The 24,106-nt window shown below is 40.7% G+C and overlaps 1 protein-coding gene and 1 long non-coding RNA gene across 5 annotated transcripts in view; one reads left to right on the forward strand and one right to left on the reverse strand.

Moving 5' to 3' along the window:
* The window catches only part of FMO5 (flavin containing dimethylaniline monoxygenase 5), a 41,375-nt gene that overhangs the window by 401 nt on the left and 16,868 nt on the right, over positions 1 to 24,106 (reverse strand). For 3 of the 4 annotated variants that reach the window (XM_058660139.1, XM_058660140.1, XM_058660141.1), the window contains 2 exons: positions 21,247 to 21,599; positions 16,326 to 16,398 (listed from right to left, as the gene is read on the reverse strand). In XM_058660139.1, the coding sequence (XP_058516122.1) occupies positions 16,326 to 16,398; positions 21,247 to 21,599 (426 nt within the window). Of the gene's footprint in view, positions 1 to 9,586; positions 10,474 to 16,325; positions 16,399 to 21,246; positions 21,600 to 24,106 lie in introns of those variants that run through there. The other variant, XM_058660142.1, reaches the window with a different exon arrangement.
* On the forward strand, positions 40 to 8,975 carry LOC131479501 (uncharacterized). The gene is made up of 2 exons (XR_009244912.1): positions 40 to 147; positions 8,915 to 8,975. It is a non-coding gene; the product is annotated as an uncharacterized LOC131479501 (long non-coding RNA).

The following is a 24,106-nucleotide window of genomic DNA, read 5'->3' on the forward strand; positions in this document are numbered from 1 at the left end:
TAGACCTTAACGGATTAGTGACTTGTTAAGTCTCGGGAGAATGCACATCTAGGCTAAGAAACAAACTATACGAAGAGCATTCAAAGAAGAAATAAAAGCCAAGAAACCTAGCAGCAGCAGCACAACACATCAGAAGGCACACTAAAGGTATAAAAAGGGCATAGATGGTCCTGGCGGGGGGTGGGGGGAGATGGACCGAGTTTTTATGTTCATTTGTGGAGGTTTAATCTCTTTGCAAATCCTTGTTCTGTATAATTATATACCTGCCTGGTACCCCCATTAGACAGCTTTGTTGAGCATTGGCACCATCAGGGAGCCTGTTAGAGATGTGGAACCCCAAGCCCCATTCCTGAGGTAGAGGCTCAAGCTTCTGCCTTCCAACAAGATGACGTCCCCAAGGGAGATCTTCCCACAGCCCATCCACACCTGACTGCTTACTCTGCATGCACTGTGTACAAAGTTAAGCTTTTTACCAAACGTGCAAGTCAAGGGGTGCAGGTACACCATTACACGTGTCTAACAAGATATCCTCCTATGACTTAACTATAGCCAGCAATGGGACCTCGAGTCACACCAGCCCATTCTGAGTATCTTTATTTATTAGGTTTGCTTTACTCCCCTGTAAACTCATTCTCTGGCTCTTAAAAACAACTTATAGAGAGAGAGAGAAGAGAAAAAAGTACCATTTTACTGCAATCTCTTGTTCACTCTTCCAAAAACATGCTTTGATCATTTGAAAGCCAGCCTTAGAGGACAAGCCAGAGAGAGAGAGATTGCATTCACTGGCTTATTTCCAGGAGCTGGGAGTTTTATCCAGGTCACTCATGCGCCGAGGCCATCTGCTGTTGTTTTTCCCAGGCCATTACCAGGGGACTGGATTGGAAGTAGAGTAGCTGGACATGAACCAGGGCCCATGTGCGATGTGGGCGTTGCAGGCAGTAGTGGCTTTACCTGTATGCCACGATGCTGGCCCTGACTCCTTTAAATGCCAGCTGCCTGGATACCTCCGTTTTGGTTATCTTCTTTCATTCTTCCCATGGGACTGTGAAGCAAGGCCCTGGGGGGAAAATGTTCATCTTTTCACCTGGACTTAGGAACTGCCATTTAGCTTGCTTTCTCCCTGCCAGATCAAATGTCTGTGGTACAATTTCCTCCTGAGGGTTGAGTAAGTGCAGGATACTGGGTATTACTACAACCAATGGAAAACTTAGGCTTCTTTTTCTTCTTTAGTTTTTGCAAAGGTGTAATTTTAATCAACTTGATAATCACAGGTTTAATTCATCATTAACCATAATATTCAACAAGTAAAAAATAAACCACAATTTCACCGGAGGTATAAACATGGACTAAAAATGACATCGTAAGATGTCAGTTTGATTCCTATCAGTTTTTTTTAACTTCAATATGAACTGGCACATATCAGAGAAAAAATATGATTTTTTCATTTAGAGATTGGCTTATTTCACTAAGCTTACTGGTTTCCAGCTGCATCCATTGTGTTTCAGAAAGCAAAATCTTATTCTTTTTCATAACTGAGTAGTAGTCTATTATGTATATATGCCTTAGTTTTTAGATCCAGTCATCAGCATCTGGGTTGATTCTTAGCTATTGTGAATTCAGCTACAACCATCATGCTGGTCTCATTTCTTTTAGGTAAGTTCCTAGGAGTGGGTTAGTTGGGTAATATGATGGATCTCTTTCTAGGTTTCAGAGGAATTTCCATATTGTCATCCATAATGGTTGTACTAGTTTACGTTCCTACCAAAAAGGAATACTTTTTCCTCTATATTCTAATCAGCATTTATGCTTTTTGATTTTTCAGATAATAGCTGTTCTTACTGGGCTGAGGTAAAACCTCAGCTTTTCTTTGTGTTTCCTTCATGGCTAGTGATCTTAAGCATTTTTTTTTTCATATTTCTATTGGCTATTTGCATTTCTCCCTTTGAAAAATGCCTGTTCAATATCCTTTGCCCATTTCTTAACTGGATTGTTGTGTTGTAGTTAAGTTTTTTTGTTTTTAAGATTTATTCATTTTTATTGGAAAGGTACATCTACAGAGAAGCAAAGACAGAGAAAAGGGTCTTCTATTCACTGGTTCACTCCCAAGTGGCCACAATGGCCAGAGCTGAGTCGACCCAAAGCCAGGAGCCTCTTCAGGTTCTCTCGCGTGGGTGCAAGATCCTAAGGTTTTGGGCCGTCCTCTGCGCTCCCAGGTCACAAGCAGAGACGTGGATGGGAAGTGGAGCAGCCAGGACAGGAATCAGCGCCCAGATGGGAGGTAAAGATTTAGCCACTTAGCCATTCCACCGGGCCTACGTGTTGAGTTCTTGAGGTCATTGTTGATCCTGGATATTAATCCCTTTTCAGTTGTATACTTTTCAGATATTCTCTCCCATTCTGAAAGTTGCCTCTTCATCTTGTTGATGATTTCTTTTGCAGTGCAGAAGCTTCTTGGCTTGATATGGTCCCATTTACTTGTTTCTGTATTTACTGCCAATGCTTCTGGGGTGTTTTCCAAGAAGGCTTTGTCTATGCCAATGTCTTGCAGATTTTCTCGAATGTTTTTGTTTTCTTCTAGTAATATAATGGTGCCAGGTCATAGATTTAGATTCTTGATCCCTTTTGAGTTGATTTAAAAAAAAATAAAGTGTAAGGTCGAGATATTGTCTCATACTTCTGCATGCATAGATCTGGTTTTCCTGGCACCATTCTGGAGAAGCTGTCGTTTCTCCAGGGATTGATTTTTGATCATGTGTCGAAGATTCATTGGTTGTAAATGTGTGGATTGATTCTTAGGTTTCTATTTTGCTCCATTTCTCTACATATCTAGTTGCGTGTCAGTACCAGCCTGTTTTAATGATAACTGCCTGTAGTATATTGAAGTCTAGTATTATGATACCTCTGGTTTTGTTTTGTTTTTTAAGATTGCCTTAACTATTTCAGACCTCTGGTGTTTTCACCTAAGTTTTAGCATCATTTTTTCTAAATCTAAGAAAAAATATCCATGGTATTTTGATTGAGAGTATATTAAATATATAAATTTCTTGGAGTTGTGTGTACATTTTCATATTATTAATTCATAAACATCAGATTTTTTCCTTTTTGTGTGTATCTTCTATTTTTGTGTCTTTTAAAAATTTTATTTATTTTTATTGGAAAGGCAGATATACAGAAGGGGAAGAGACAGAGAGGAAGATCTTCCATCCGATGGTTCATTCCCCAAGTAACCACAATGGCTGGAGCTGAGCCAGTCCAAAGCCAGAAGCCAGGAACCTCTTCTGGGCCTCCCATGCAGGTGCAGGGTCCCAAGGCTTTGGGCTGTCCTCAACTGCTTTCCCAGGCCAGAAGCAGGGAGCTGGATGAGAAGCAGGGCTGCTGGGATTAGAACTGGCACCCATATGGGAATCCTAGCACATGCGAGGTGAGGACTTTAGCCACTAGGCTATCGTGCCAGGCCCGAGAAACAAACTCTTTATAGAGCTAAATGGAATGGCTCTTGGATTAACTGCTTTGAAAATTGGTCATGATGCTGTTCTAACTGTAAGTGCTCATTAAGTCTCTGTAAATCTTTTTTTTAACCTCTTTTGAAAATATTTATTTTATTTTTATTGGAAAGTCAGATATATATAGAGGAGGAGAGACAGAGAGGAAGATCTTCTGTCCATCTTTCACTTCCCAAGCGGCTGCAACAGCCAGAGCTTGGTCAATCCAAAGCCAGGAGCCTGGAGCTTCATCTGGGTCTTCCATGCGGGTGCAGGAACACAAGACTTTGGTCTATCCTCAGCCACATTCCCAGGTTGCAAGCAGGGAACTGGATGGGAAGTGGGGTGGACGGGGTTAGAACTGGAGCGCATATGGGATCCTGCTGCATGCAAGGTGAGGACTTTAGCTGCTAGGCCATCATGCTGGGCCCGCATAACCTTCTTATCCTTTTTTGTCCAAGTTTATTTAGAAGGTGAGAAGATCACAGATGCTTGTGGGGCATGTTCAGGGGTGGAGTGGGTTGGAAGGGGAAACATGGGAGAGAGGGAAATGTGTCTGCCTTCCATTCTGTGGCTGCAGGAAGAGATGAGATTACCCCATTTGCTTTGTCAGTCTTCCTGCATCTTAACAAGCAGCATTGTTTTATGATACTACCACAATTCCCTGGTGAAGGGAAGTTAACCTGGAGAAGAGGTCATTTGATTGATAATGCAGGTGAGATTTATGAGAGCAGGAGTGTGGCTTCCAGCTCATGACCCTAAGCTAACTACCTACCTGTCCCATTTCATTTCTTCCCCTAGAGATTCCCAACTCTTCATCTAAGAGTTGCTGAAGGATGCAGAGTTATCACATCTGTTCTAGTAAATTCCTGTCGATTTGGGGTGCAGGGCTTGTCTATTCTGGGCTGTAATTAACCCTTTGTCTCATCTATTGGATCCCTGTCAGGTGCTAGAGAAATTCCACTCAGGGCCTTCATTATTATTCTGAGATGTTGTTGATTTCTTTGCACCTGATTCAGAAACATAGATGGTCTAATCATGTCACTTGTGCACCCATACCAGACATCTCACGCCACAGTTGTGGTGTCTGAGGCCAACAGGCGATGAAAAGATGGGCTGCTTGCTGATGCCAAAAACCATTGGTGCGGCATGGGTGCGGCAGTCTGGCCTTGGGGCGGTGGGAGCTCTGTAGGCTCCCAGCCCACTCCCACTTTTCTTACTTCTTGTATGTAAAATGCCCTTATAACGACTGGAGTTCAGCAGTCATTCTGGACTATGACATTAAAGTCACTTACTGAAGGTAGTGGAGCAGAAAGGAGAGCTGTGGAGCTGTTGTTTTAATCTCAAGACTATCTACCTGCAGACTTTTTTTTGGATGGCAGGGAAATAAACTTCAGTATTGTTTAGGCCATTGTTATTTGCTTTGGTTTGAGTGTGTGGTCCCCAGCACTCATGTGTTGGCCTCGATGCAGCAGTGTTGGGAGATGGAGCCTAGTGAGCAGTGTTCAGGTGGTAGGGTTCACCTTATCAATGGAGAGATGTCATCTCACAAATGGAAATGAATTCTTGCTCCTGCAGAATTGGATTAGCTACAAGAATGGTTTGCTATGAAGCACATGGTCTGCATTGTCTGCACATGCTCACTTCCCACCAGGAGCTGAAGCAGCTCAAGGCACTTATCACAAGCCAAGCAGATGCCAGTACCATGCTCTTGGATGTGCCAGCCTCCAGAACCATGAGCCAAGAGAAACTTCTTTGTTTTGTAAATTACCCAATCTGAGATATTTTGTCGTAGCAACAGGACATGGACCGAGACAGCAGCTGAACCCAATTCTAATAAACTGGATTGGTGAAAATATGACTTGTATAGGTATTATACAGTTATGCATATGGAGAGAGTTAGAGACCCTGGTTCTAAAATCTTCACTGAGTGAAGATGTATGAACAGATAACAGGTGCTTCAAAGGAGCTGAGTTGGAAAAGGCCAAGAAAAACAGCAATGAGGATTAAGCTGGCTCCCTATCAGGAACACAACACACCACCTTCTTCCTTGTGTGAATATCTTTACTTTTTTATTCCTGTGTCTGATTATGCAAGTAAGTTAAAAAAAAACAGGTCCGATAACTTGTTTCAAAACACAGGAGAACAATGGCAAAAATATGCTGACTCAGATGAGTGATCAAATCCAGAGGACTTTCTGGAAGACCATACTCACCCCAAGGACATTTCATAATGTTAAGCTGCTCACAGTCTCCTTAACTACTCTTCACAAAGTTATATTCAATATTTAATAACTTTTAAAAAAAATTCTGGTGTCCTATTTAATTCAGTACAAAGAGTGTCTTGCAAATTCCAAAGTAGGCAGAAAATTCTGAATGTTATAACCAATAAGAAAATTATCTATATTTAAGGAAATTACACCGGTCCCTGATTCAATCATTGTACATGGGCCCCGCACGATGCCTCAGTGACTAAATTCTCACTTTGCAAGTGCCAGGATCCCATATGGGTGCTTGGGCCCGGCGGCGTGGCCTAGCGGCTAAAATATTTAATAACTTTTAAAGGTTTATTTATTCTTATTGTAAAGGCAGGCTTGACAGAAAGAAGGAGAAAGAAAGATCTTCCATCTGCTGGTTTACTCCTCAAATGACCACAACAGCCCGAGCTGAGCCAATTTGAAGCCAGAAGCCAGGAGCTTCTTCTGGATTTCCCAAACAGATGCTGGATCCCAAGGTTTTAAGCCATCCTGTGCTGCTTTCCCAGGTCATAAGCAGGGAGTTGGATGGGAAGTGGAGCAGCCATAACAAGAACTAGAGTACATATAGGATCTTGGTACTTGCAGGGGGATGATAAGCCAATTGAGACATCATGCTGGTCCTAATTTAATAGTAAAACTCATTGTTTCACCTTGCATATTGAATTTATCCATTCAGTTAATAATCATTAGTTTACTGAGATCTTACTGTCTTGTGGGCAGTATATTAAGTATTAGAAATACAAAGATTAATTATAAAATATCTTCCTTCAAGAAGTTTACAAGTCCAAGGAAGAAACAGGTGAGGGAATCAAATTTTATTCCTATTGTGAAAGGCTGTCTATCAACCATAATTAAGAGTGTAATGAAACCCCAAAGGAAGTTCATGTATTTAACACTGGGAATCAGGCAAGTATTCCTGGAGGAGACAATAGTTGATAAATTTAAATCTTAATTCAGGGTTTAGCCGTTTGGCAAGTAGCAGGGTACATAGACCTAGTATTAAGTAAAATTACCTTACTTATCAATGTGGTTGCCATTATATTTGTCATAAATTTTGTTAGTGATGACTACTGTCTCAGTGAGTCTGTACAAGAGAGAACTTACCCAAATGATTTTAAGAAGTAGCATCCTGTGACTTTTTAGCATCATTTTCCCTTTCTAAAATTAGAGCCTATGCCAGATTTGGCTAAGGAAACTAAATTGCTGTACTAAGTTAGAGTATTTTTTTTTTTTTTAAGAACAACTTAATTTGTGCCCAGAATGGTAGCCTAGTGGCAAAAGTCATCACCTTGCATGCATCAGGATCCCATATGGGCACTGGTACTAATCCCAGCTACCACACTTTCCATCCAGCTCCTTGCTTGTAGCCAGGGAAAGCAGTCGAAGATGGCCCAAAGCCTTGGGACCCTGCACCTGCACGGGAGGCCTGAAAGTGGCTCCTGGCTCCTGGCTCCTGGCTTCGGATTGGCCTAGCTCCAGCCATTGTGGCCACTTGGGGAGTGACTCGTCGAACGGAAGATCCTCTCTGTTTCTCCTCCTCTCTGTATATTTGACTTTTCAATAAAAATAAACACACATTAAAGAAAAAGCAACTTAATTTGTAATCCTAGAAAAACAATACACTATACTAATAACTAATATTCTTGAGAATATTTTCCTATAGTTCTTGTGAAACAAAAAAGTTTTTGAAACATAATTCTTTATTTTGAAAGATTTAAATTATAATGACAAGACAGAGTTCCCGTATGCCCCACACCCCCTTTCCCTTATTATTATTCCCTTAAATTAATATAGTATCCTTGTCATATCTATGAACCATACTGATACACTGTTATTAACCAAAATATATCTATTATTAACATTCCCTTGAAAGTGCTCTTTCTGTTCAGTATACCCTATGATTTCACATTATCCTCAGATATCATGGCTCCTTCCTCTGTGGTTTCTCACACTTCCCTTGTTTTGCGGACCTAGAGACTTGAGATGATCGGGTATTTTGTAAATATTTCTCCACTTGGGTTTATCTGAAGCTTTTCTCCTGATCCCATTGAGTTATCCTTTAGAAGAGGAAGACTACAGAGACAAAGCAACCTTTCCATCAAATCATATCTGGAGTCCACCCTATCAGCCTTCCTATTCACATAACTTGATCACTCAGATGACAGGGTGCTACTGCAATTTCTCCCCTGCAAAGTTATAAATTACTTGGAAATCTTCCATATGCGAGATAGGTCTATATCAGCCCGTTTTCTTATTTTTTTCAGTCATTCATATCATATAGACTCAGGAGGTTTTTAAACATATTTTATAATAAAATTCAATGGTAAGATATTTCTTTTATTGCTCAGATTATTCCAGCTTTGGCTTTGGGGACCACATTCAGATGGTCTCTGTGATAAGCTATTTCGTTTACTCTTTGAGTAATCGTTACTCTCTGGAACTACTCTCTCTCTCTACTACTACTACTATATAGTTAGTTAGTTAGTTAGTTAGTTTGTTAGTTTATAGAATATACTTAAGAAAATCATACAACGATTTCATATGGCTACAGGAACAGGAATAGCAGTACACATGTATAAGTGTACATTTGTTCCTATTCCTCAGTAACTAGGGCTTAGTGTCTCGAGTTGCTTTACATTCCATTTCCTAGTCATATCTTACTGATACTTTGGTTTAGAAATTAACCAGAAATTTTCTTGTAACCTTACATATTTTAAGTAGAATGAGAGTGTCAATTAATTCATAAACAAGCTAAAAGAGCATCACATTTCTGTGTTAAAAGAAATTAAAGAGACCTCCTGTTTACTTTGCACTAGAGTAATCTGCAGATTTAAAAACACTAGATCTGTTTCAACACATGATAAATATCCAGTATCACAGGGATTAGAGAAGGAAAAAGCCTTAAAAGTAATACAAGTTCTTAGTTTTCTAATTGTCAAAAATTATCGCCAAAGGTAAAATAGGCAAAATGGCTGATAACCATGCAAATACTTAAGTGATTAGGATTAAGTTCTTGTATTCTTCTTTATTTTTTTTATGTATTTATGTTATGAAAGATCATAATTCCTAATGCTGTTCTTTGAATTATTAAAAATATACCCTCTGTTAAATAATAGGCAGTAATCCAAAGCTTGCCCAAGCCTGCTCCTTCTTATACCTTTCTTCATGGTTTCAGCGTCCCAGAGAGCTAATATTGAGTTATCATCTCCATGAAGAAAGAACAAAACTTATACAGACGAGAAACCATATTCAGCATCAGTACCAGAGGGAAATCTATTTTTTTTTTATAATCTATTTTATTGTGTTGTTGACAATCTTTACATAGTTAATTACAGTTAAAGAAAGAAAAAGAAAAAAAAAAAGGTTCAGGGGGATAGGGAAGTGGGTAATACTATTATGTCCACATTGTTTCCATCTTGTATCTGAGGTAAAGGGGGATATTGAGGGGGAAGCCCCACCCGGTCTCCCGCCCACCCCGAGTCCCGGATGTGGGGCATGCTCTGAGATATGTGCTCGAGTGGTGTTAATAGTTCTCCGGTTATGAATCGCTGCCAGTTTCGCTCGATGAGGTCGTCCACTGATTGATATGGTCCATCATAAAGTCTCCGTTTGCCCCATATATCGCTGCCAACATATAGCTGAGATGAATGATTGATCTGCTCTGTCTTCTGTCTTTTCTTGATTAGAGTTCTGAGTCCAGCCGTTCGATTAGGGAGATCTCCAAAGAAACTTTGAGGTATTCCCAGACTAGTTTCTTGTATGCTCTAGCAAGCACAGGGCCCGGCACAGTCCATCACCACGATCAGCTGGTGGTTGCAATTGCTGGGTTGGTTCTGTTTTCAATCCCTGCTTTCCACTTCATTTGTTCTGTTTCTCAGTACTCCGTAGTGTGACCAAGGACAGCTGGCTTAAGCAGACTACTTCCACATTTAGTTAATCTCAAGTCTAATTTAACACATAAATGATCTCTTCTGCTACTTATTAATTAAACTCCATGGAGAAAAAGGAGAGGAAATTGGAGCTAGGGGAGATAAGTCACTTTTGTAGATCACACTACTACAACCATTAGCAGCTAGTTCTCCTGTTTCCTAAGATAAAGTTTTGTTGGATTCTCAGATATGGGAACTGACAGATCAGAAAAGATAAGATAGCCACTGTAAAAAATCTGAATTTTCAACCAATTTGACCCAATTTGCAGATGCCTTATTATTAGCATGATTTGAGAACCTAGAAAGTTGAAGGAAAATGAAGAGAGGGATAATGCTTTCCAAAGAGAAATACAAGCAGAATTCTGGCAATTTGAAACAGGAAGGTCTTTGATCGTGTCAAATTCTGAAGGCATCTCTGTGTTAGCTTCTCAAGAAAACTGGTGCAATGACAAGTAATGGTTAAAAATAACCCAAAATAATAGCAAAGAAAGCAACAGCTAGCACCAACTTGCCCACTGTCATTGTTGAAGTTGTGGAATCACTTCTTTCAACTGCTCTTGTCATCAAAGGCTTCCTGATACGATCCTCAATGGTGAGGATAGCTTTTCGAGCCCCAGCCCATTTTCCAGGACCCTGCAAACGATAGTGGATTGGCGTACAGGGTCCCACAAGCAATTTTAACGCCAGCTTGGGGTCAGTGAAGGCCAGAGAGAGCAGATTTGGCCTGACCCCCAAACAATCAGCAAGTTCTTCCATGGTGTCTACGTAGTCTCCCTGAATGGTATGGCGTGGGCTCTCCACATACCTAAAGTAGAAAGGGCAGAAACCATAGCTTGTTACCAAGTCAGTCATTCAATCAGTGCTTTTTTTTATTATTAATTATTTTGCATTATGTGACAGTTTCATAGGCTCTGGGAATCCCCCCACCCCTCCCACGCCCCTCCCCCTTGGTGGATTCCTCCACCTTGATGCAGTATTACAGTTCAAATTCAATCAAGATTCTTTCCTTGCAAACATATACCAGGTATAAAGTCAAGCTATTTATTGTCCAGATGGGTTGAACAGTCTCTTGGGGAGACCATTTCTGGTCCGTTGTTAGAGCTGGCAGAATATCATCCCATTCAACCAAGAGTCCCGACATAACATCAACAGCAATTTGCAACATTATGGAATTGATATGGTTGTGAGTAACCAGTGTGTTACAAAAAAAAAAAAAAGAAAGCAAGTTCTTAACCACAACCTATGATTAGCCCATTGACATTTCAGTTTTAGTTTTATATACAGAACCTACTGCTATATACCGTAAAATGGCTATAAGGTACCATTCAGCTGTCTCGTGTTTATTTCATTTTAGTATTTAGCCATTTGTTGTGTTGAAGTATAATTTTGCTGATCTTGGCAGATTTTAGGGTAATCTAGACTGGCTTGTAACTCTAACAAGACATTTGTCGACAACATCTACTCTATGGAATACTACTCAGCTATTAAAAAAAACGAAATGCAGTTCTTTGTGGACAAATGGGCCTGACTGGAATCCATCATGCTAAGAGAAATGAACCAATCCCAAAAGGTTAAATACCACATGTTTGCCTTAATCTGAGATGATAAGATGACAACTTGGAAGATAGTACCTGTATATTGTAACATTAGTGCAATCTCTAACAACCTGTATCCAATGTAATAAGATAATGCAATATAAACTATAAACCAACAATTAATGTCAGAATACTTAAGATCTACATCGAAAAACTAAAACCTACTATACCCTCAATACGCTATGTTAACCTGTAATGGGGAGGGAGTGCAGGGAAATCTTTCAGGACCATAAAAAGAGTGAGAAAAAAGTACAGTATAGCCTATCAAGATCAAATCTGGTAATTCATAGACAACAGACTCAAAGCAGCACTAAACAACAATAAAACTACTATACCAATGCATGAGGGGGGAATCGGGTGCGATCCTGACAACCTCTTAACAGGAGGTCATGTGTGTGAAGTAGGAGGGCACTCCAGAGTGGAGCAGGTGGTAAGGAGGAAGCTTGGATCCCAACCATGAAGATTCCCAGACCTTCACCACAAACTATTAATACGAGCAACAAGGACTATATCCCAACTGCCTAGGAGGCCACAGGGAATTGGATGCCCTTGGAGGCCGAGTCTCTGAGGTCACCCACCCTCAACTGGAGCTTCCTTGGGGGATGGAAGAAGTCCAAACACTACCGTGCAGAAGCCAATGTCATCGAAAAGACAACCAGAAGCCCTGAGCAGTTCGCACAAACAGAAGAACAATAAACGTCCTTCGGGACCAGGGAGGAGAGCTTCCTCTGGTCTGAACCTGGCTCCACCTCTGGACCCCCGCCCTCCCTCGCAATGACCATTGGGATCGCTTCGAAAACCCCTCACACGCCCTATAGACTGTCATGCCTCCTGCATAGACTCCACCGGCCCTTCTAAACCGTCCAATGGGGTCAGAGTTTCAGGGGATTGGTCCACGCATGCCTCACACATTCTAGCCCCGAGTATGGTTCTTGAATGCCAGTCAATGTCATAGTCCTGCCTTCTGTGACCCCTCTGCTGATCCCTCATCCTATCAGGTAATGGGGCATCCTGCTGGACAAGCTCGGAATTTTGCCTTTTAAGTGAGCTGATGTTGGCGATCGGCACTATAAAGTGACTACAGGTTCTTCAGAGGAAGATTAAATGCCTTTGAAAAGTTTAAGGACTAATACATATTCTCAGAGTACTATGGGTTCAGCACGGAGCGTCTCATGCAGCATATCAGAGAAACCAAATTCCAGAACTTCCTGGCTGGGCGGCCAGCAGGCGAAGCCTGGCGCCAAATGGCGCACTGGCCGCCCGAGAGCCTCGCACCCCATGTACGCACGTACGTGGTGGAAAGCTTGGCTGTGTTAGGCTGGAATCGTGGCAGGGACCCGCGCACCCGGGCCGCATGGCGATCCGGGGCCAAGCTGTTGACCAGAGCAACCTCTGGCATACTTAACACTGGCTGGCAACAGGCCTGGTTGGAGAGCGTGGGGGAGGCCTTGGCTGCGTGGAGCCTACCAATAAGGGGCACAGGAACTGGAGGGAGGCTGAGTTCTGGTCGGGTCACAGTTGTAATCCCTTGGCACAAATATCAATTCGGCTTTGACGCACCATGCCGCATTAGACCACAGCACAGTTTGGTGCTCTGGAGGACCAGGATAGATGTTGGACGGGCTCGGCTAGGCCTCAACCCCATCTGAGCCATATATAAGATATACGTGGGTATGGACGAGCCGTGGCTGGGCTGAAACTCTCAACAGCAGGAACCAGAATGGATTGAAGAGCGGAGCTGGCCGAAGGACCTGCTGGTATGCGTGAAGCCCGACACCAGGAAGGAGTCAGAGGGAGGAACCTGAACAGTTCCTCTGACAGGACACTGACTCTACAAATAAACGCAGGAAGCATGGAGGTAAATAACCCAGAAGAGGCTTTGGAATGTGACCCACTGGAATACACTTGGCTCGGGTTGGGGCAGACCAGGCTGAGTCGGTTCACGTCATCCACTGGCAAGCCCAAGTGCTGAAACTGTGTGAGGGCCTGGCCGGGTTTGGTTGCGATAAAAAAAAAAAAAAAAAAAAAAAAAAAAAAAACAGTACAAAACACAAAATGCCAAGGTGAAATGGCCTGTGCTAGTAGGGAATGCAACACCCGACCAGCACTCCTCCCACTGGTTTAGGTGAGGGATGAGAGTGTGATGGGCAGAGCCCGGGAGAGATGCGATACTCATTGGTTCCAATAGAGGTCGGGGCTCAGAAGAGAACCAACCCAGGGGTTACAACCATCAGCTGATCGGAGTGATGGACGGTGGCGAGCACTGTGCTTACTAGTAGTACATGTAGGAGCCTGGACTGGGAATGCCTCAAAGTTTTTTTTAGGGGGATTCCCCTGAACAAAATGGAGGAATCAAAGCATTAACCAAAAAAAGATGGAAAATGGAGTAGATGAATCAACCACCTCAGCTTTATGCTTGCAGCGGAAAACTGGACAAGGGGAAACCCTAAGACGGACTATGTCAATCAGTGGACTCTGCACCAGCCTCATCATACCTGGACTGTTGCTGATGATATGTTGGAGCTTCTAATTGATCGAGGTGACGCTCTGCTGGCTCTGCCTACAAACCTGAGAGGGCCTCCCTAAGAGGCCGTTGAACTTGAACTGGACAAGTGGGATGCTGGACTCTGTATGGTGTAAATTTTTAATTAGGGAATCTCAACGGAACTTGAGCTGTGGTTATGCATCAAGGTGAAGGAATTCATGATGGGGGAAGGGTTTGGGGTGAAGGGGGGGGAATCCCAGTACCTATGAAATTGTGTCATGTAATGCAATGTAATTAATTAATAAATGAATATAAAAAAAAGATAAACTGCAAAAAAAAAAAGAAAACCCCTCACAGCAAACAAACAATTATACAAACTAAAAAAAATCTAAAATAAATAGAAAGTAGAGCTTGAAATCTGACAGGAAAGAGCTGGCGTGGATTGGCTCATGCCTCGCTGGGTGGGACACAAAGATTAGTTACTCCTCACCATGGTGTTGAGGATTTTCCTGCACACCCCCCCCCAAAAAAAAATGTTCTGCACCTTAAATGTCAACAAATATCTTGTTAGAGTTACAAGCCAGTCTAGATTATCCTAAAATCTGCCAAGATCAGCAAAATTATACTTCAACACAACAAATGGCTAAATACTAAAATGAAATAGACACGAGACAGCTGAATGGTACCTTATAGCCATTTGAAGGTATATAGCAGCCGGTCCTGTATATAAACTAAAATTGAAATGTCAATGAGCTAATCATAGGTTGTGGTTAAGAACTTGCTTTTTTTTTTTTTAACATACTGGTTACTCAAAACCATGTCAATTCCATAATATTGCAAATTGCTGTTGGTGTTATATTGGGACTCTTAATTGACTGTGATGATATTCTACCAGCTCTAACATCGGACCAGAAATGGTCTCCCCAAGAAACTGTTCAACCCATCTGCACAATAAGTAGCTGGACTCTATGCCTGGTATATGTTTGCAAGGAAAGAATCTTGATTGAATTTGAACTGTAATACTGCATCAAGGTGGAGGAATCCACCAGGGGGGAGGGGAGTTGGAGGGGTGGGGGGATTCCTAGAGCCTATGAAACTGTCACATAATGCAAAATAATTAATAAAAAAGAAATATATATATATATATATATATATATAAAGCGCCTGCTTGTGGGTTTGTTATGAGGACGAGATAACCTCCGTGCATGTGAAACACTTAATCTGTATATAGGGTCAACCCTCAATTAAAGTGATAGTTCTCAGGGATTGCTCACAGTCAGAAGGTGTAGTTAGGCAAAAACTAAGCCAAAGGGAAGAAGAAAGTTGAAGGATGACAGATCAGTGACAAGAAGGGACACAAGCACTCCAAGAGGGAAGAGATGCTGAAAGGGGTTAAGCTCAGAAGAGACAGAAAGGAAAATGAGGCCAGTCGTGGGTGACCCTCCAGTTTCAGGGGTGACTTCAGTTCTGAGGCAGGGGCTTAGAAGGGAGCAAACGGTCACACTTTGGGGCACAAGACGTGGAAATGTTACCACAGATATTTGCCAATGAAATATAGGAGAAAATAGAAGTACCTGGCGAGGATGCTAAATAAAAACAGTTTCTCCTCCTCCTCCAAGATAGGGGAATGTATGTTGATATCATCACCCATTAATGACCTCTATGGGTCCAGAATGATCAGCTTCAACCTTATCCAAAGAATACCACCCTGTAACTGCTCTTGAATTATGAAGTTCAAGCTGCTGCTTTACAAGGCACTAAGCAGCTGGCTGATGGTATTGCCTTCCCAATTTATGTGCACCTAAGGGTACTGTCACATCATTACAACCAGCCAAATGGCCACTGTAGATTGACAAAAAACCACCTGCAGACTCAGAATTCAGCCATATCTGCCCCAGTAGCTCATTGCCACTGGTCCTTCCTTGGGCAGCTCTACTAACATTCTAAACACACAAACACAATGTGCCTGATGTTCTCTCTATGTGCTTTCTCCTACTCAAGTTTTTGTTTAGGGCCAAATACCTTTTCTTACTTTAAAAAAAAAAAAATCCTCTCCTTTGTTATCCATTTTGAAATCATCAGTGCTATTGTCCCATTCTCTGTTCACAAAATATTATTCTCTTTTCCACCAAAATACAATCTAAATCCTTTAACTAACACAAGGAAGCTAAATACAGTTTAATGTAGTCTTTTTAAGACAAAAAAGAGACACAGAGATCTACTGTGTGTCCATCTACTCCAACCACTGGCCCACTCTCCAGATGGCTGCAATAGCCAGGGTTGGGCCAGGCAGAAGCCAGAAATAAGGAGCTCCATCCAGGTTTCCCACATGGATGGCAGGTGCCTAAACACCTGAGGCATCATCTGCTACTTTTTCCAGGTCATTAGCAGGGAGCTGGATTGTAAGTGGAGCAGCTGGTAAACAAACCAGCATCCATATGAGTTGCTGGTGCCACAGGCAATGACTCTACCCATTACACCACATTGCTGGCTCCACAAATAAAAATTTTGAAGGGGAGAAACAAACAAAAAAAAAGTGTCCAGGGAAATTAAAAAGATCCGAGCAGGATTTCTTACCTTTTTGCCATTTTCTCTTGAGTCTCAGTTATGTCTGCCATCATTTCGCTTTGTGAAGGTAATGTCTTTAGCCCTAAAGAGAAAAAAATAAAATTGTAAATGTAAAATTACCACAGTAGAAACAGCAATCCTTATTAACAATTACTATGCTATAGAGACTTCAGAAAACTAGAGGATTATTTTCTGTACTCAAGAAGATTTCAGTTCACTTAATTACTTACCTACCACAATGTACTGATATAAAAATCTGTAGCTTAATATATTCTAGTTTGTCTTAAAGAAAAAAAAAGATTTACTTATTTTTATTGGAAAGGCAGATCAGATTTATGGAGAGAAGGAGAGATGTAGAGAAAGGTCTTCCATTCAGTGGTTTACTCCCCAAGTGGCCACAACAGCTAGAGCTGAGCCAATCTGAAGCCACGAACCAGGATCTTCCTCCAGGTTCCTCATATGTGTATAGGATCCCAAGGCTTTGGGCCATCCTCTACTGCTTTCCCAGGTCACCAGCAGGGATCTGGATGGGAAGTGGAACAGTTGGGATATGAATTGGTGCCAAGATGGGCTCCTTGGATTTCCAAGGCGAGGATTTAGCTACTAAGACATCATGCTGGGCCCCCTAGTTTATCCTCAAGATACTTCTCTTTAGCTCTGCCTTCCAATGAATATCTGCTTCTTCAATAACATAGTTTTCCTAATGAGAAATAGAATATGGACATGAATATATCATAAATGACCTTCAAGGTATGTGGAAAATTAAGTACAAAGACCTGGGGAACGAGGAGACATCTCTACCTGTACTCTTGATAACACAGAGACTATATTTTATATCATAGGCAGAAGGGAAAATAAAAGCAAGCTGCTAATCACACTGCATGCAAAGTCCTAGGGAAGATAAGCACCTTCCAAACAGGGGAAAGGCCAGGGTCAAGTCTTATTACCTAATCTTGACAAATAAATTTAAGTACCATTACATAAACAATTCCAATAGTAGGAATTTAACCCTAAGGACATGGCTAGCCAAAAGGAAACTGATATTTAGGTAAATATAAACAACTATAAACTTTAATAATTATATATCTAGGCCGTATATCATTTAGAAAACTACCCTGAGCCAGTCCTAAGGTGTTACTCCAAGACATTCTGGAATTTCGGGTTTCTAGATGGATGTATTTCTTACCTAACTCAAGCCTTCTCATCATGGACACATTAATCAAGTGATTATTTCATCCCTCCTGAAATACCTTTGGTGATGAAGATTTCATTTCCTTCTGAGAAGATATAGTTGTTTGACTATTTACTGAACTATTATTTAACTTGACCTGAAAATCTGCACCTATGCAACTTGCATCCTTGGTCTTAGATCTGCCTGTGGAGCCACAGAGTTAATTTTAATACACGGAAGCCCTTGAAAAATGTCTAAAACAACTGTCACAACACCCTTCAGTCTCTCATTAGGAGACTTAACAGTTCAAGTTCCCCATATAAGGAGTTTCACACACTGTCAGCTCTTCTGGGCATGCTTAAGTCATTATGATGGTGGATCCCTCTTATAAATACAAGCCTTGAAATTCAGCACTCAGAAATAACATGCTGGGTTTTTCCATGTGTGTTTCCATTGAATCCCTATGAATTTTATTTATTGCCATCAAACAGTGAGGAAACCTGAAATGCTGCATTTCAGATCAATCACAGGTCTCTTAGAATGATAAAAATCAATACATTTTGAGAGTTCCAAATTCTGAATCTCATAGTACAATTATAGGTTTCTTCCTCCATAACATTTCTAACTAATAGCGTTAAATTTATAATTGTAATATGAGATTCAGAACAGCCCATTAAAAAATTCCTATTATCACTTGCAGAGGATATCTGGCACCACAACAGAGGACAGAACTAATCGATCAACTACCCCAGCCATAAGTTGGCAGTGAAAAACTGGGCAAATGGAGACTCTAACATGGACTATGTCAATCAGTGGATTCTGCAGCGACTTCATCGTGCTTGGAATGGCGAAATTGGCAGCAATTCAGAACTGTTGAACTATCAAAACCACTTGAGCGGGACCCTTGGAGCATGCCCCAGGGACCTGGGATGGGTGGGAGGCTGGGTGGGGCTTCTCCCTTTATCTCCCCATTTACCCCAGATACAGAAAAAGAAGAGAATGTGTAAGTAATAGTCTTACCCACTTTCCTGTAGCCCTTGAATCTTTGTGCCCTAATTGACCATGTAAAGATTGTCAAAAATAAAGAAAAAAATTCCTATTATCTAGATACATATACAGTATCAGCTAGTGCAGTTCTAGTAACTCATTAATCTGTCTTTAATAGTGTTTCCTCGGTGAGCACATATCATCTTTACTATGTTATCTCCTTCTCCTTCGCATCTTGTTCCCTGTTTTGAATTCTCAATTTAAACAGATGGCCAGAGTCTCAGGGCAAGTTCTTCTCTCCTATCCCCAGCATGCATTCTATGATCAAATCCTTTCAAATTTACCTATGAAATTTCAGTTGAGTTTCTCCCTGTCCCTTAATTATTACATTGTCTTAAGCGTTCATGAAGTCTTCCACAGACTTTTACTAGCTGATTTCCTGTTGCACTCTTCTCTAATGCAATGTCTAAGTTGCACATCTGTTTTCCAGTTAAAATCTTCCTGTTGGGGCTGGCATTGTAGCTAGTGAAACTGCCACCTGCAATACCATCCCATATGGATGTCTGGAGAGAGCAACAGAAGATAGCACAAGTGCTTGAGTCCTTGCACCCACATGGAGACATTGATGAAACTCCTGGCTTCAGCCTGACCCAGCCCCAGCTGTGGCAGCCATCTGGGGAGTGAACCGGTGGATGGAAGAGCTCTTTGTCTCTCCATATACATGTGTGTGTGTATTCACACACATATATATGAAATGCTGCCTTTCAAATAAATGAATATTTAGAAAAAAACATTCAGTGATTTTCTATAGCTTGTATTAAATGCAAGCTTCCTGCATGGCACCCAGAGATATTTTCTTTCTTCTTGTAAAGATTCATGTATTTATTTGAATGACAAAGTGACAGGGAGCAGGAAAGCCAGAGACAGACAGGTCTTGCATCTGATGGTTTACTCCCTCAAATGGCCACAAAAGTTGGGTCTAGGCCAGGCCATAGCCAGAGGCTTGAAACTCCATTCAGGTCTCCCACGTGGGTGGCAGCAACCCAAGCATTTGGGCCATCTTCTCTTTTCTCAGGCACATTAGCAAGGAGCTTGTTTCAAAGTGCAACAGCTGGGCCTCATTCCAGCTTTCTGATATGCGATGTCAGCATCACACACAGCAACTACACCCAGTCCTCTTAACAGCCCTCCAAGATCTGTCTTGCTATCTTCTTTATGACTCTCTCTAGCTTCATTTTCTTTAATTCTTAATAATATTTTATTTTTTCAGCATTTGGAACAACATGCAGTTCCCAGAGCTCATTTTGTTCTGTCATTTTTTTCTCTAACTTTACATAAATATTAGTGATTTCCCTCTCTCTTATGGTCAGGATTTCCTTGTCCCTTATTAAACCAGATGAAGCTCTAGCTGAGAATGGTGTACATAGTGCCACGGCCCCCAAGGCAGCTCCTCTCCCTTGCTATTGAGGATACAGGAAGCATCTGCAGAATAAACGAAAACATTAATAGTCTACTTCTCTGTCTTACTTGACCCTGAGTTCCATCAACACAAGGATTTTCTGGTTGATTGTATTTCCCATCTCCACCACCCACAGAGGGCCTGGTACATGCTGAGAGGTCAGTAAAGGGGAGCTGATTTTCTGTTAATCCTGCCCTGCTCCAGCACATTTTAGCATGTTAGGAGAGAGGGCCGTCACTCTCCCAGTGAAATGCAGCCTTTCACAATATGGAAATGGCCTAGATAGTTAATCAGCTGAGATCTCACAATAAGAAGTTACAGTTACAGAATGTAATTTACCCAAGGCTAATAGGTATTTGTTTGAACAAAATGTTAAACTCTCCTCTGTCTGCTTGGCACTGGCTTAGGCTTAGAACACAAAAGAAAACAAACATGATTCCTCAAAATTTCAGAAGCAGCCCTTTCCATCTTAAAATGATACTGGTTTATAGGAAAAGGTTTAAAATTTTGTGTGCTATGAAGATATTAAGATAACCCCCAAGATATCACTCCTGGGTGCAGTTCAACTGTTCATTCTTTCCATATGCATCTGCTCTGATATCTGAAGGGAACCCTCTTACTTCCTCTACACTTGTTTTCTCCAGTTAAACCTCTCTAGTTCTTGCAGCTGTACTTCAAGTGTGATTTCCTTCCTTTTTTTAAAATGTGTTTTCAAATCCTTTAAATCATTCTTATCACTCTCCTTATTAATGCACTCCAGAAATTTCACATATAAAATTTGCTTTGAGGTGTGGCCTAATTTCAAAACTTATAATGTTCAGTGCATTATCATTTTTAAAATAAGGCTAAATTTAATTAAGATTTTTGGAAGTCATGTCATTCTACTAATTCATATTGAGCTTTTTGTCTCAAACTCCAGGAATAAAGTGGGAAATAAGAAGATCCGATAGGCTGACTATTCTACATTCTAAACTAGATTCCTACCTGGTGTCAATTTTTAGCTGAAGTCAAGTCAGGCCATATATGTATCTGACTTTATCAGTAGTGAAAGACAAATATATACCAGTTGTATAAAATCATTTCCAGAGTTGAGGTCACAGCACACCTAGTTTGGAATAATGTGTGAGGTGATCTTGTTTAATGTTCATGGTTATAAATTATTACTGAGAAATCACTCAAGAGTAAATTATATATTGCTAACTTTGTACCAGTCACTGTTATGATCTCATATACTATCTTGAGTTGTTTAAAAGAAAGTACACACACATACAGAGTTCAACATACTACTAGTTCAGTCAATTTTGCACACTTACCTTTAAACACTTGAGTGGCCCAACGTGCTTGCAGCTCTGAAATAGGCATAATGGCTCCCAAGGGCTGGATCAAGCCTATGATTGCAAGAGTTGGCCTTTCCAGGTTAGGGGGGAAGACCTTCTTATAAAGAGACACCTTGTTTTTGACCACTTTAACAGAGTCTTCAAGAAAAGGAAAGGAAAAACTATAGCCTGTAGCAAAAATAACAGCATCAATGTCATCCTCCCTGGAGCCATCCTCAAATATGGCAGCTGTTTCGGTGAATTCCTTCACGTTCCCTTTTATCTTGACAGAGCCAGAAATGATGCGGTTTGGCAGGTCATCATTTACTGTTGGATGTTGACTGAAAGCTCTGTGAAGTGGTGATACAGTCCAAGAGAAGGAGAAATGTGAGTGACAGAGAGAGAGAGAGAGAGAGAGAGAGAGAGAGAGAGAGAGAGGAATGGGAGATGGGGTGGGGGGAGGAGAGAGGAAAAGAGAGAGAGCAATCAGTACCACATAGGCAAAATTCTACTTTGATGGAGATGGCCAATGCCCCCCCACCTTCGGTTCATAAATAAAATTCTAAACAGTTCTGGCATACACCAGCTTGGTACACATCAGGATCTAAGAACACAAGTTAGACCCTGGACCACTGAAAGGAAAGGTGTTGGACTAGTGAAGGAAGGAGAGTCTTACTGGAGGAGTAGTACCCTTGTGGTTTCTCAAGTAACAGTTATGCTATAGGCCAGTGGTTTTTATCCATTATCAAGAAACCTGGTGGAACTAAACTATCAACATGTTTGATCTCATTTTAGTTCCAAAGGTGCAAGAACTAGACTTGGAACATCATTTTCCAGGCTGTGCAACACATTCCATGCACATGATAATTTTCAGTTCATAAACTGCTTTTCCATGCATTAACTTATTTAGCCCTCATATATTGCTGTGACATAGGCAGACAGTTGTCATTAGGTCTTACAGATGAGTCAGCAGAAGCTTAGGGAAGTTAAGTGACTTGCCCAGTGATACACACCTAGGGTTTTAGAATTTTTATAACAAGTTTCGTTTGAACTCATTTAAGATACTTTGAGCCTGATAGTAGTATACCAGGTTTGATATAGGATAAGAGTACAACTAAATGAATAAAATTAGTTAAGTCTCCAGTATTTTGGATTTTTCTGATAGGTTGCCTTAACTCCTGACTCCTAAATTAATCAGCTCTGAGAATCCTTAACCTATCATCTTCAGACAGAGCTAACTTAGCTTCAGGAATATTTTATGTCTAAACAACTTAATGCTTTGCTAGATGTAGCTGTGCTTTGGTTATAAGCTTTAGTTAGGTTCATTATTCTTTCCAAACTCATGACCATGTCCTTCTTTCTACACCTACTCACTTTTACTAACTGGACCATCATCTACCAAGATGCTTAAGTCACAAAACTGGAAGTCTCATATCTGATTCCCAAGCCTTTTCCCTTTGTCCTCTTAACATCCTCAGAATAGTTTTATCTACTCCCTCTCTTGACTGCTGGCTTTCCCATTCTCCTTTCATACTAATATTGAAATGGTCATTCTGAAATATTTGTTATTATACCTCTCACTCTTTTAGATCTTTGAATACATTTGTGCTGTGTTTAGTCCAAACTTTTCGTTAAGCAAAGCACGCAAAGGTTTTTATGCCCAATAAACTAGAGCTGCAATCAGTCACTCTTTTACCTTTGTCACTAGTCCAGCCATGCCAGACTATGTGCAACTCCTATAACATAAGGCTCTTTTATACTATGTCAAGACTTTGCCCTTAAAGTAATGCTTCCTTGCCCTATGTTCTTGGCTTACTCCTACTATTGCATGAAGCCTCTCTTTTGCAACCAGAAAGGCCCTGCATATTAAAATAATTGAGGGAAATGTTGGGAAACACAGATTTCCATTATCACCCCCAATGATTCATTTCATAGAAAAAAAAAAAGTTTTTTATAATGGAATAACTTGGTAGTTATCCAAAAAATACACTGCATCATTAACATGGGATAAACTGATATCAAGTGGTTCCTGATGTGACTCACCAGATGGTATCTAATCTTAATAGAATAAAGGAAAACTACTATATAAGTCCAAATTGAAAGACTCTCTTCAGAACAGTACCTTCAAAAATGTATTGGATTCCTACCAGGTGGAAGGGCGTGGGGAGGGGTGGGGGGATTCCCAGAGCCTATGAAACTGTCACACAATGCAAAATAATCAATTAAAAAATGTATTGGATTCCTAATAAGAAAAAGTTCATATCCAAAAAGAAAAAAAAAAAAAAAGAAAGAGTGGAGAATTATTTCAGACTAAGAGAGAAGAAAAGGACACAGTAACTAAATACGATAGTGTTAGTGGTAAGTGATTGGGTCCTGAATTTAAGAAAAAACTATGAAGAATATTATTTGAGAAAACTGTTAAATTTGAATACGTTAATATATTAAATGATATATTTTACCAGTGTTAAATTTCCCAAGTGTTACAATTGCATTATGAGTATGTAGAAGAATGCATTTTTTTTCTTAGGGTGCTGAATGCTGAAATATTTAGGGAAAACTGTCTTAAATCATTGTGACATATTCTCAAATGGTTCAGAAAAAAATTGTACTTACCTTCATACATATATGGGCTATGTATGTGCAGATCAGATCTACACATAGAATAAAGTGTACATCTACATATAGAGTAAGGTGTATCCAGGTAAGGGGTAAATAAGTTTTCTCTGTACTACTTTTGTGAACCTTTCTATAAATACAAGCATTTTTAAAATTAAAAATTTAGGCAGGAAAAAGCATTTAAAATCAGTCCCTAGAAATATTATAGTCCTCCCCGGCTGTGGGAGGACTCTATCCTTTA

The sequence above is a fragment of the Ochotona princeps genome, chromosome 2 (assembly GCF_030435755.1).
Source record: "Ochotona princeps isolate mOchPri1 chromosome 2, mOchPri1.hap1, whole genome shotgun sequence".
Lineage (NCBI taxonomy): Eukaryota > Metazoa > Chordata > Mammalia > Lagomorpha > Ochotonidae > Ochotona > Ochotona princeps.